Here is a 13463-nt window from a genome sequence, read left to right as displayed (position 1 = left end):
TCCCCTACCGGTTTCACCGGAGGGGACTTATGGTTTGCGCTCCGCCTGTCAGTCCGTCAGTCAGTCCCTCCGTCCGTCACACTTTTCTGGATCCTGCGATAACTTTTATAGTTCTAAATATTTTTTCATTAAACTTGAAACATGGATAGATGGCAATATGGACATTATGCACGTCATTTCATTTCGTTCTTCTGTCAAAAATTCTGGTTGCTATGGCAACAAATAGACTAGATATACTGCTGAAAATTGTGGTTTTCTGGATCCTGGGATAACTTTTAAAGTTCTTAATATTTTTTCATGAAACTTGTAACATGCATATATGACAATATGAAGATTATGCACGTCATTTCATTTTGTTCCTACGTCAAAAATTTTGATTGCTATGGCAACAAATATTTATAAAAGATATGGAATTTCTGACAATGGTGGAGCCGGTAGGGGACTTATATTGCTAGGCAAGAGTCTTGTTCTACATGACATTGATCTGTTTTGACTTTCAGTACTTAGCCAGTGCAGATGAAAGCCCGGAGATGTTAGTGCTACATGACATCGGGCCGGCTGACGCGGGGCAGTACACGTGTCTGATAGGCAATGAGTTTGGTTCCAAGTACCAGCACATGTACCTCACTGTACTGAAACCCACTACCACCACCTCCACAACTACTACCACCACTACGCCAACCACAACCACTACAACCACAACAACAACAATACCTACCACCACAAGTGAGTATTTTACGTTTTAACCCTTTACCACTCAGATACGCATTTTGACCTGCTTGTAGTCCCTTAGAAAATAAAATTAATGTAAAGAACTTTCTTAAAACATACAAGTTATGAAGGCCTATTTTCCAATCGTAAGATACCGAGTTGCTCGAAGGCTGTTCTGGTTTTATGCTGTTTGGGTATAGTCATTTTATCTTTGACTGTGACAGCATGTTTCGTGTAAAAATCCAACAATGAAACTGCTTTTCATAGTATCAGGGTTCTCAATAAGAGCCGGCCGCCGGCCAATTCAGCCGTTTGAAATCAGATTTTGGCCGGTTGAAATTCGCTCAGATTTGGAAAATCAGCAATTGAATTTTCGAAATGTGCGTGTCTTTTCGGTAATTTGGTTACTATTTGCTATTAAGCAACAACGTGGATTCATTATCTCCTTTAATGCATTGCAACAACAACAATGAAAAGGCGCATATTGGAATCGGTCAAAAAGCAGTAAAATATTTTGACGTTCTGTTGATCACATGTTGAGTTAAAAAAAATTACAAAAGTAATAAAGAGCTTTTTCCATTTATCTTTATTAAGTTAAAGAAAAGCTAAAATTCATAAAATGCACACAAAAATGCTCAAATATAAGTGCCTGGTTGACCACTAAAATAGCCATAAAAATTGGCCCAAAATGCAGAAAATCAAGTGCTCAATTTAAACAATTTCAGTGGAGCAAAATTGCCCCCCCCCCCCAGTAGGCCTGTTGGTTTCACGTTTGGGCCTGTTGGCTCAAAAGTTATTGAGAACCCTAAGTATATATAACATTTAACATTGTATTATGTGACTTTCAAATAAGACATCAGTCTTCTAATCAACATTATTTTGGTAACTTTCTCACACAAACCTTTTTATGTCCCCAGATCTAATGATCGGGGGTATATTGTTTTTGGCCTGTCTGTCTGTCATTGTGTGTGTCTGTCATTCTGTCACTCTGTCATTCCGTCCCAAAACTTTAACATTGGTCATAACTTTTGCAATATATAAGATAGCAACTTGATATTTGGCATGCATGTGTATCTCATGGAGCTGCACATTTTGAGTGGTGAAAGGTCAAGGTCATCCCTCAAGGTCAAATATATGGCTTCAAAGTGGCGCAATAGGGGGCCTTGTGATTCTGACAAACACATCTCTTGTTATTTCATGTTTTGTGGTATAATAGCACTTTCAATGACTTTCATTTGAAATGTAGTTGTTGTCCCCTACCGGTGAAACCGGAGGGGACTTATGGTTTGCACTCCGTCTGGCTGTCTGTTAGTCAGTCAGTCAGTCCGTCACACTTTTCTGGATCCTGCGATAACTTTAGAAGTTCTTAATATTTTTTCATGAAACTTGAAACATGGATAGATGGCAATATGGAGATTATGCATGTAATTTCATTTTGTTCCTACGTCAAAAATTCTGGTTGCTATGGCAACAAATATATATATATATATACATATTATTATTTTTTAGCTCACCTGAGCACAATATGCTCATGGTGAGCTTTTGACCGTCGTCCGTCGTGAGTCGTGCGCTGTGCGGCGTCAACATTTGACTTGTTAACTCTCTAGAGGCCACATTTATTGTCCAATCTTCATGAAATTTGGTCAGAAGATTGGACTCAATGATATCTTGGATGAGTTGGATACGTTTGCTTGAAAAATATGGCTGCCAAGGGGCGGGGCATTTTCCTTATATGGCTATAGTAAAATCTTGTTAACACTCTAGAGGGCACATTTATTGTCTGATCTTCATGAAACTTGGTCAGAAGATTCATCCCAATAATATCTTGGACGAGTTCGAAAATGATGCTGGTTGGTTGAAAAACATGGCCGCCAGGGGGCGGGGCATTTTTCCTTATATGGCTATAGTAAAATATTGTTAACTCTCTAGAGACCACATTTTTTGCCTGATCTTCATGAAACTTGGTTAGAAGATTCATCCCAGTAATATCTTGGAAGAGTTCGAAAATGATGCCGGTTGGTTGACAAACATGGCCGCCAGGGGGCGGGGCATTTTCCTTATATGGCTATAGAAAAATCTTTTTAACACTTTAGAGGCCACATTTATTGTCCAATCTTCATGAAACTTGGTCAGAAAATTCATCCCAATAATATCTTGGATGAGTCAGAAAATGATGCCGGTTGGTTGAAAATCATGGCCGCCAGGGGGCGGGGCATTTTTCCTTTTATGGCTATATATACAATGTAGTAAGACCTTGTTAACACTCTAGAGGCCACATTTATTTCCAATCTTGATGAAATATGGTCAGAAGATTTGTCTTAATGATATCTTGGATGAGTTCGAAAATGGTTATGTTGGCTTAAAAAACATGGCCGTCACGGGGCATGGCATTTTTCCTTATATGGCTATATATGGCTATAGGAAAATCTTGTTAACACTCTAGAGGCCACATTTATTGTCCAATCTTCATGAAACTTGGTCAGAAGATTTATCCTAATAATATCTTGGACGAGTTCAAAAATGATGCCGGTTGGTTGAAAAACATGGCCACCACGGGGGCGGGGCTATTTTCCTTATATGGCTATTGTTTACACTCTAGAGGTCACATTTATTTTCCGATCATCATGAAACTTGTTCAGAAGATTTGTCCCAATGATATCTTGGATGAGTTCGAAAATGGTTTTGGTTGCTTAAAAAACATGGCCATCAGGGGCAGGGCATTTTTCCTAATATGGCTATAGTAAAACCTTGTTACTACTCTAGAGGCCACATTTATTGTCAAATATTCATGAAATTTGGTCAGAAGATTGGTCCCAATGATATCTTGGATGAGTTTGAAAATAATTATGTTTGCTTGAAAAAATGGCTTCCAAGGGGCCGGGCATTTTTAGCTCACCTGAGCACAACGTGCTCATGGTGAGCTTTTGTGATCACCTTTTGTCTGTCGTGCGTTGTGCGGCGTCATCATTTGACTTGTTAACTCTCTAGAGGCCACATTTATTGTCCAATCTTCATGAAATTTGGTCAGAAGATTGGTCTTAATGATATCTTGGATGAGTTCGAAAATGGTTATGTTTGTTTGAAAGACATGGCTGCCAAGGGGCGGGGCATTTTTCCTAATATGGCTATATATGGCTATTGTAAAATCTTGGTAACACTCTAGAGGCCACATTTATTTTCTGATCTTCATGAAACTTGGTCAGAAGATTTATCTCAATAATATGTAGGATGAGTTCGAAAATGATGCCGGTTGGTTAAAAAACATGGCCGCCAGGGGGCGGGGCATTTTTCCTAATATGGCTATAGTAAAACCTTGTTAACACTGTAGAGGCCACATTTATTTTCCGATATTCATGAAACATGCTCAGAAGATTTGTCCCACTGATATCTTTGATGAGTTCAAAAATGGTAACATTTGCTTGAAAAACATGGCTGGCAAGTGGCGGGGCATTTTTCCTTATATGGCTATATATGGCTACAGTAAAATCTTGTTATCGCTCTAGAGTCCACGTTTATTGTCCAATCTTAATGAAACTTGGTCAGAAGATATATCCCAATAATATCTTGGATGAGTTCGAAAATGATGCCAGTTGGTTGAAAAACATGGCTGCCAGGGGGCGGGGCATATTTCCTTAGTTGGCTATAGTAAAACCTTGTTAACACTCTGGAGGTCACAATTATTTTCCGATCATCATGAAACTTGTTCAGTAGATTTGTCCCAATGATATCTTGGATGAGTTTGAAAATGGTTTTGGTTGCTTTAAAAACATGGCCACCAGGGGCGGGGCATTTTTCCTTATATGGCTATATATGGCTATAGTAAAACCTTGTTAACACTCTAGAGGCTACATTTATTGTCCAATCTTCATGAAATTTGGTCAGAAGATTGGTCTCAACGATATCTTGGATGAGCTCGAAAATAATTATGTTTGCTTGAAAAAAAAAGGCTTCCAAGGGGCGGGGCATTTTTCCTTATATGGCTATAGTAAAATCTTGTTAACACTCTAGAGGCCACATTTACTGTCCGATCTTCATGAAACTTGGTCAGAAGATTCATCCCGATAATATCTTGGATGAGTTAAAAAATGATGCCGGTTGGTTGAAAAACATGGCTGCAAGGGGGCGGGGCTTCTCCTTAAATGGCTATAGTAAAACCTTGTTTACACTTTAGAGGCCAATTTTTTTTTCGATCTTCGTGAAACTTGGTCAGAAGATTTGTCCCAATAATATCTTGTTATCTCAGGTGAGCGACTTTGGGCCTTTCAGGCCCTCTTGTTGTTTTTTTTTACTGACAATGGTGGAGTTTCACCGGTAGGGGACCATATTGCTTGGCAATCTCTTGTTTTATACTAAACTGTGTCCATGCATTTCAATTTTAAGGTGTTTTAAATATGCAAACTGGACATAGTTTTGAGATAACCATTTAAATGACACTTATAAAGTAGTTTATGCTCTGTCTATCAAAATTAATTAACACAACAGGTAAAACTGCTAACAAAGGAAGAACAGCAAAGTTTATTGCATGATTAATGTCTAATCCCCGCTTCACATAATCGTGTGTTTATTTAATGAAAAAAATACTTAGTTTTATTATAGACTTCAAACACATAATAAACTGAATGCATGAAAGCATTTCTCTTATGACGGTGATATTGTAATAATAAGGCAAACATATTATAGAAGACCCAACATCATTTCTGCATAGTTTAATAATGGGTTGCATGTTAAAGGAATAAGGCTGTTGTAAGTGTTCTTCACTGTGTTGTTTCAAAAAATGATTTATTTTAATACTTTTGCAATTTCTAAGAAACTTTTTATGCCCCCGCTAGGGTGGCATAAAGCAGTCAGTCCATTAGTTTGTATTTCTGGCATCCCTTTCCGGAGGTATTTCCTTAACCTGATTTTTGGTTTGTTAGTTTTCGTTCATGACTTAAAGATCAAGATCAAGTTTTGTTCCGGCCCATTGATTTTCTTTTAGATTATACAGGCCTCGGACTTAAGAATTTTCTTTGAAAAATAACACATTTTGTTTTTTATCTCAGCAACAACAAGGACTACCAGCACCACTACACGAGCGACAACAATGGCTCCAAAGAAGAAAAGTGACCCTAAGAAGAAAAACAACAAGAATAACAAAAAGAAGGACAAGAAGAAAAAGAATAAGAAGAAAGATAAAGCCAAGAATAAAGATAAGAATGTGGAGAAATATAACTTTGATGATGATGTTATTGACCCGGACAATGATTTTTACGGTAAAAATAATATTGGTGAGCTTTTCATTTTGTAAATTACTTTTTTTAATGTGAATGAATTTTATTTTTTAGCTCAATTTGCTCATCCTGAGCTTTTGTGATGGCCCTTTGTTCGTAGTTCGTTGTGTAATGTCAGCATTTACCTTGTTAATGCTCTAGAGACCTCATTTATTATCTTATCTTTTTGAAAATTGGTCTTCAGTTTAAAAAACAAAAAATGTTCCTAGACTTTAATGTTTATGCTTCACAAAGTACTTGTATTATACTCATTATTTTGAACTCAACCTTGTAAGAATAGTTTAGTTCCTTAGAGTCTCAGGTTGGCGCCTTAGAGCTCTTGGCCCTCTGGTTTATTGAGTAGCTTGTATTGAGAATTGTCTGTAAGGATCCAGTATTTGATTGACTGTTGATTTAAGATTGTGATTAACTGATGATTTAAGATTACACTCTCAAGTAAATTCATAAACACATCATGACAAGCAATGAGTCAACATAACCCGACAAAAACAAGACAGAGAGTGCATGGAAAGCTGTAGGAAGATTTCAATAGAGCTGACAGTCTATTAAACAAGGTTTAATACCACTCATATTTGCTCTGCGTTCAGGGATAACTGGGCGTAATGGATGTGCGTAAAGTGTTGCTACCTACTAGTCCGTGCAGTCTGCCTAGGCTAATTGGGGATGCCTCTCCAAAACAAAAATCACTTCTAGGCCGAACATGTCATCCCTAATTAGCCTGTGGGGACTGCACAGGCTACATGCGACCACTTTTTATGCACATGTTTTTAGCCCAGTCTTCCCAGAATATGGCTAATATGGCAAAAACATGCCACTGGCCAGTTTCTGACAGTTTTTATTATGCCCCTGGTAGGGTGGCATATAGCAGTTGAACTATCCGTCAGTCAGTGTGTCTGTCCGTCCATCCGAAAAAAACTGTAACGTTGGCCATAACTTAAGTATTGAAGATAGCACCTTGATATTTGCCATGCATGTGTATCACATGGAGCTGCACATTTTAAGTGGTAAAATTTCAAGGTGAACATCACCCCTCAAGGTCTAGCAGGGCTTTTTTTCCTTCTTTGGGACCCGCCGAAAATCGGCCCTTTCCCCTCAGATTTTTTTTCCCCTCAGCAGGTAAATTTTCCCACAGACTTCTTTTTTTTTCCCTAAAAAAAAAAAAAAAAAAAAGTTTTTTTTTTTTTTTTAAACTTTAAATACATAAGTTAACCTGATCCAGTGTAGAAAATATAACATATTGCATAATTAAATTATCTGTTGCCTTGATTTTGTTTTAAAAACAGCAAAATATGTTGAATTGATTATTTAAGACTTTCCTTATTTTCCCCAAAATCCGGCGTTTTGCGTGATTTTTGTCCCCAAAATCCGGCATTTTGCGCGATTTTTTTCCCCTAAAAAAAGGCCAGGCCCTTTCCCCAAAATCAGATAAAAAACCCTGTCTAGGGTCGAAAAAACAAAGTCAAGGGAAGTAATAAGCTTTAAAAAGGGAGAAAATTATTCAATATTGAACATAGCCCAGAGCTCCAGATAAGGTTTTGTGAAATTCTTAAATTACTACCAGATTTTCAAAAAGAATTCTTAACTCTGAAATTTCATTCTTAGAGTTACTACTAAGTTTTTGAAAATAATTCTTATTTTTTCTAAATAACCTAAAAATAAATAATAATGGTTATTTTCATGCAAAAAAATCAAAATAAACATACTAGCAACTTTATTTATACGAGTTCAACAGTGTCTTTTCAGTATTATACAATTTTATTTTTCAAATACCTTCATATGCCCAAACTGTGCTTAGATTGCATGCCTAAGATGAATTTTTACATATTAAACCGTTCTCCCCTTCAATCTTTTCAACAATTAGCCACGGGACTTGTCCCTTCCACTTGTTCAATGTTTTTTTGTGTTTAAGTTTGGACCCGTTGTGTGGCGTTTTTGTTTAGCTTTTCCGACTGTGTCGGCAACTGAACATACAACATCGTATAAGATCTTTTCTTTAATGTCTTTCTAAACATTTAACTTCGGCTCACTTTGCGTACAATATGTTAAAAGCGTGGTTTTGGACGCTTTGCAGTTTTTTAGGACGCTCTCTGGGCGCTGCCATTGTTTTTTGACAGATAGACTGTATACGCCGCTTTTATTGGAAAAAATGCGCTTTTTTTAAACAAACCCGATAACCATTCTATTTAAGCACCGCAAAGATCTTTAATACGTGAAAAGAACTCAATAAAAATCGATACAAACCGATGTAAAAATAATATTTGTAACTTGATTTTGTAATTCTTAATGGTACGACAAGATTTTAAAATAAATACGTAATGGAGTTGAAAATGATTCGTAATTACGAAAATACGACCCTTATCTGGAGCTCTGTAGCCATTTTATATATTTTGCATGCATGTGTATCTCATGGAGCTGCACATTTTGAGTGGTGAATCTACAGTCACGGTAGTGGCTTTTAATTATTTGCTACTAAAATTAGAGATTTGTTACAGACATTTATTTTCAAGGGAAGTAATTTATATAATTATAAACCTCATATTATATATTTCCTTACCAAGAATTGAAGTTCTTTTCACAGTTACTGTACAGATTTATTATTTTGATTATTTATAACTCAAATGATTTATTTTTATGTCCCCCACTATAGTAGTGGGTGACATATTGTTTTTGCCCTGTCTATTGGTCTGTTGGTTGGTTGGTCTGTTGGTTGGTTTGCGCCAACTTTAACATTTTGCAATAACTTTTGCTATATTGAATATAGCAACTTGATATTTGGCATGCATGTGTATCTCATGGAGCTGCACATTTTGAGTGGTGAAAGGTCAAGGTCATCCTTCAAGGTCAGAGGTCAAATATATGTGGCTAAAATCGCTCATTTTATTAAATTCTTTTGCAATATTGAAGATAGCAACTTGATATTTGGCATGCATGTGTATCTCATGGAGCTGCACATTTTGAGTGCTAAAAGGTCATGGTCAAGGTCATCCTTCAAGGTCAGAGGTCAAATATATGTGGCCCAAATCGCTTATTTTATGAATACTTTTGCAATATTGAAGATAGCAACTTGATATTTGGCATGCATGTGTAACTTATGGAGCTGCACATTTTGAGTGGTGAAAGGTCAAGGTCATCCTTCAAGGTCAGAGGTCAAATATATGTGGCCCAAATCGCTTATTTTATGAATACTTTTGCAATATTGAAGATAGCAACTTAATATTTTTCAAAGTTTTTTTTTAATGATATAATTATAATTTCTTTGATGTTCATTACATACCTGTGGACTTGTGTCCATATACAAGATCAACTCTGGCTATGATCTCTTTTAAACCAGCCTTGGTTGTCAGTGATGCCTGACATGGTCATAATTGACTGTGAGACCTCCCCCCCCCCTCGGTTGGATTGGACAAAATTCAAGGGAAGCAATAACCTTTAAAGGGAGATGATTTCTTTACCTGCCAAATGATAAATAGAAATTTTATTTCAATGCGGCGCAGTAGGGGGCATTGTGTTTCTGACAATTACATCTCTTGTTCTATGATTTTCTGCAGATAACAACCAATACAACATCCATTACAACTCTGGTGGTGGGTTCAACTCCAACACCAACATGTACGAGCCTATGAGACCTCCGTGGAACGAAAATGACGACAAAATTGATGATGACGAGGAGGAAGAGGAGGAGGAAGGAAACGTTGACTATGTGCTGACAACAAGAACAGTAGAGTTTAAAAATCCTTCAGTTGAGAAAAATCCATCCGGAGACTCGTCGGCACGAAATGCCTCAAAGACGGCGTCCACTGAAGAAGGGGAGATAGGAGTCTGGACGCTGTATATCATAGTCGGGTCTGTTGCAGGGGGCGTGTTGCTAGCTGGCCTTGTTGCTATAGCGATAGCATTGTGTTGTCAGCGGGAGGAGGAATCTCCATACAAGTCTACGTCAGTTTGACTATGACGCCAGGGTGCTGGGAACGAACAACTTCCGAGGGTCACCAATGAATATGTGGCGCCTTGGGCTGGGCATGATGTGTAGACATGAACACTTGTCTAGTACTTAACCCATTATCACACTGATAAATTTAAAGACTTTCTTACTGGATTCCAGTTTAAAAGGCTTCATTTGGAACCCAAAGATACTGAGAGCTGCAAACAGCGTAAAACCTGAACAGAGTGCAAGTTACTTACAGGCTGTTCTGGTTTTATGCTGGTTGCATCTAGCCATTTAAAATTTTCCTCTGAGTGGGAAAGTGTTTATGTTCTATCAGGTATGGTCCCTCTGATTTAATGGACTTCAATGGAATATCATGTTATAGTTATAGTTCAACTACTCTTGACTGGAAAGAAAGTTCGATGTCTTAAAAATCTTTTACAGGAAGTGGAAGTTGTTCACTTGCAAACACCCTCAGCACCCACTGGTTGTAAAGACAACCAGACTTATTGACAGTGCAGAATGAAAGAGACATTCTTGATATGCTTGGTATATACATGTAAAAAACATTGTTCACATGTTGGCATTCATATTTGGTATGTACTTGTGAAAAACATTGTTCACATGTGCAGAAAATTTACAAAAATATTGTCAACATTTTATGTGTTGTGTTGATTATATATTTATGTATTATACAATATTGATATTAGCTTTTGCACTATGATGGTTTATTGATTTTATACGAAATGCGTGTTGTTTTTCTACAATACAATATACATGAAGTATTTTGTTGTGAATCCGATTTTAAGCATAAATTATATTATTTATCATAATTTTTAATTTCACAGACATAAATGCTGGTCTTGTTTTATATTAGCATTACATCTTTAAAGGATTATAGTTTTATCTTTAAGAGATCAATCTTTTTTATTGCAAGTTAAATACTTTGTGGGTTATGGCAGTGATCAACTTGTCATGCGAAAATTGGTCTTATGATAGTCTGGTCAATACCCACCCTTCATGGTGGGCAGGTATGCTCCTGACCATTGTGCACGAATCTGCATGCTTGTCTGGAACTACACTTGCCTCATATTGCTTAAGACCCATTTTCGCAAAACACAGATTTTATTGTGAAGTTTGTTTCTGCCTATAAATTCACATACTCAGTCTGTAATTACTTAGGGTACATAGATTCTTATATGTACATGTATAAGTCTTTATAAAATTGTAAACCTACTCGTACATTTATCTGTTTGAAATATACATGTAAGCTGTGTTGTGCAAAAATGGGCCTAAGAAAATATTGAAACAGTGCATATCCAATTACTCAGATGAAGAGTAACAATTTGGCCTAATAAGAAAAGGAACATTTCAAGGCTATAGGGACTGGGTAGCTACTGAATGCACAATCTGGTTTGAGTTAAGCTGGCTTCATTTGGCATAATACCCTTTTTCGTGTGATGTGGCTCATACATGTATGCATTCTTCATTACTGTACAGACCATTCACATTTTCTGTGGTGCAATATTTTATAAACAGTTATTTTTAGAACTCAGGAAAATATGTGTCATACTTTTAACTGAAATTGCCATATTTTTATTATATTTTCTACTAATTTTTAGGCTGCCATTGTTTTATGTATTAATTAACATCGAACTAGTATTGTTGTAAACTTGCTTTTAATTGTTAGACTGTATTTTTACTGCAACAGAGAAAATTGTTGGTTTTCTGTAAAACAAGAACTTAAAATCAAGTAATTCATGAAATATCAGTGGAAATATTTATCTCCTAAATTTTTCAAATTGTTAACTATAACAGTCCCTTTTTCAAAACAAATAATGTTTAAAAAAAACTCTTATAATTCAGTGAACATCGTATTTTTGTTTCTTTGAAAACATAATTTATAAAAACGAGGTTTAAAAAATGACAGTGGTAACAAAGAACAAGTTTTGAGCTATATATATGTGTGCTATAAACTGTGGTTAGTGTACAGATCGTCACTCTATACAACATTTTATGTTGTCACAATTCCAATTACTAGTAAATCCATCTCTTTTTTGTGTGTGCAATAACTCTAAGAAGCAGCTTTACCAATTATTGTGAATTAAATATTACGTTGTAACATCAGTATTTACCAAAGTAGCTTTTTTTATTAAATTATTTTTTAATTAGTTATTTTGTAGTATTGTATATTATTATTCTTCTTTTACTTGTACATGCGTAAATTAAACTAAAAGGGACCTGGAAACAGATTGACAACTAGGCAACAAATGAAATTTTGTGGATTCGTAAATTCTGGCATATTTGCTGGAGCTTGAAATGGGTTATTTCTTAGACAATGTCAGATATACAAAATTTGATGACTTTGTATACTTTCGTTCAACAATTGATTTTGTGGATGAGTGAACTTACACAAATCAACAAAAATTAGCACCAGGCAAATAATAATGGGTTTTCTGACATCATTTTTGAACATTCAGTATTTGTACCTTCATTACATTTTGGTATTTACATTTTCAGAGATGTCTTTCAGCATTTTAGGCTATTTGCTAATTTAAATATGGTAGTATCTAATTCAAAAACAATTTAAATTGTGGTGTGAATACCAAAGTTTTTCAGCAATAGTTGTTGAATCAGTGAGATTGAATTTAGTTGACCCATCATTAGATAGAATGGACATCACTGCTTGCACATTAAGACCCAATCATGTTACCCAAAAGTGTTTGCCTTGTGTAAAAGGCTTAGATTGCACTTGTACAGAATTGGTTTTGAAACTTAATTATGAAGGTATTCTTAAAAAATATAATGAAGGGCACAATATAACCTTGTGTTATGATACAATATTAAATATATAAACCGTAACTTCATTGTTATGAATGATCTGTTAATGTAGGGATTTTTTTGTATTTATAATATATATATATAAATGTCTTTGTGTCTGCAATTAACTATTTGCAGAAATATTCTCTCGTATTACTCTTAGTTTGTATAAATGATAATAGTAAAACATATGTTCTACATTTTAGATGTTTCATAAAACGCAATTCATCCCTTTCCTTAGTCTTTGCTTTTCTTGTTTATTTTGTTTTTTCATGTTGTTTACACCTTTAGTTAAAAACAAAACAATCTTTGTTTACAGAAATTTTAAGAATTGTAGTTGTATGTTTTTTTGTTCATACCGGTATATGATTTACTCATGAATATTGTTTTACATATTCTGTACTGTGTATTTTCATATTTGTTGTTCCAGTAAGTTCTTGCCAAAATCTCTCTTAGTACCTCGTTTGTTTATTGTCCCCTACCAGTTTCACTGGAGGGGACTTATTGTTTGCGCTTAAGCTGTCAGTCTGTCTGTCCGTCACACTTTTCTGGATCCTGCGATAACTTTCAAAGTTCTTAATATTTTTTCATGAAACTTGAAACATGGATAGATGGCAATATGGACATTATGCACGTCATTTCATTTTGTTCCTACGTCAAAAATTCTGGTTGCTATGGCAACAAATAGACTAGAAATACTGCTGAAAATGGTGGTCTTCTGGATCCTGTGATAACTT

The 13463-nt window shown here is 35.7% G+C and overlaps 1 protein-coding gene across 5 annotated transcripts in view; it reads left to right on the top strand.

Annotated features, from left to right (window-relative positions):
• Positions 1-11715, top strand: part of LOC127855323 (fibroblast growth factor receptor 3-like) — an 81507-nt gene extending 69792 nt beyond the window's left edge. For 4 of the 5 annotated variants that reach the window (XM_052390798.1, XM_052390802.1, XM_052390800.1 and 1 more), the window contains 3 exons: positions 501-726; positions 5754-5978; positions 9530-11715. In XM_052390798.1, the coding sequence (XP_052246758.1) occupies positions 501-726; positions 5754-5978; positions 9530-9927 (849 nt within the window). In that variant the 3' untranslated portion in view covers positions 9928-11715. The remainder of the gene's footprint in view (positions 1-500; positions 727-5753; positions 5979-9529) is intronic. The other variant, XM_052390801.1, reaches the window with a different exon arrangement.
• The last annotated feature ends 1748 nt before the right edge of the window (positions 11716-13463 follow it).

The sequence above is a fragment of the Dreissena polymorpha genome, chromosome 13, assembly GCF_020536995.1.
Source record: "Dreissena polymorpha isolate Duluth1 chromosome 13, UMN_Dpol_1.0, whole genome shotgun sequence".
Taxonomy (NCBI): domain Eukaryota; kingdom Metazoa; phylum Mollusca; class Bivalvia; order Myida; family Dreissenidae; genus Dreissena; species Dreissena polymorpha.
Note: the sequence above shows the minus strand (reverse complement) of the source record. Positions and strands in the feature narration are given on the sequence as shown.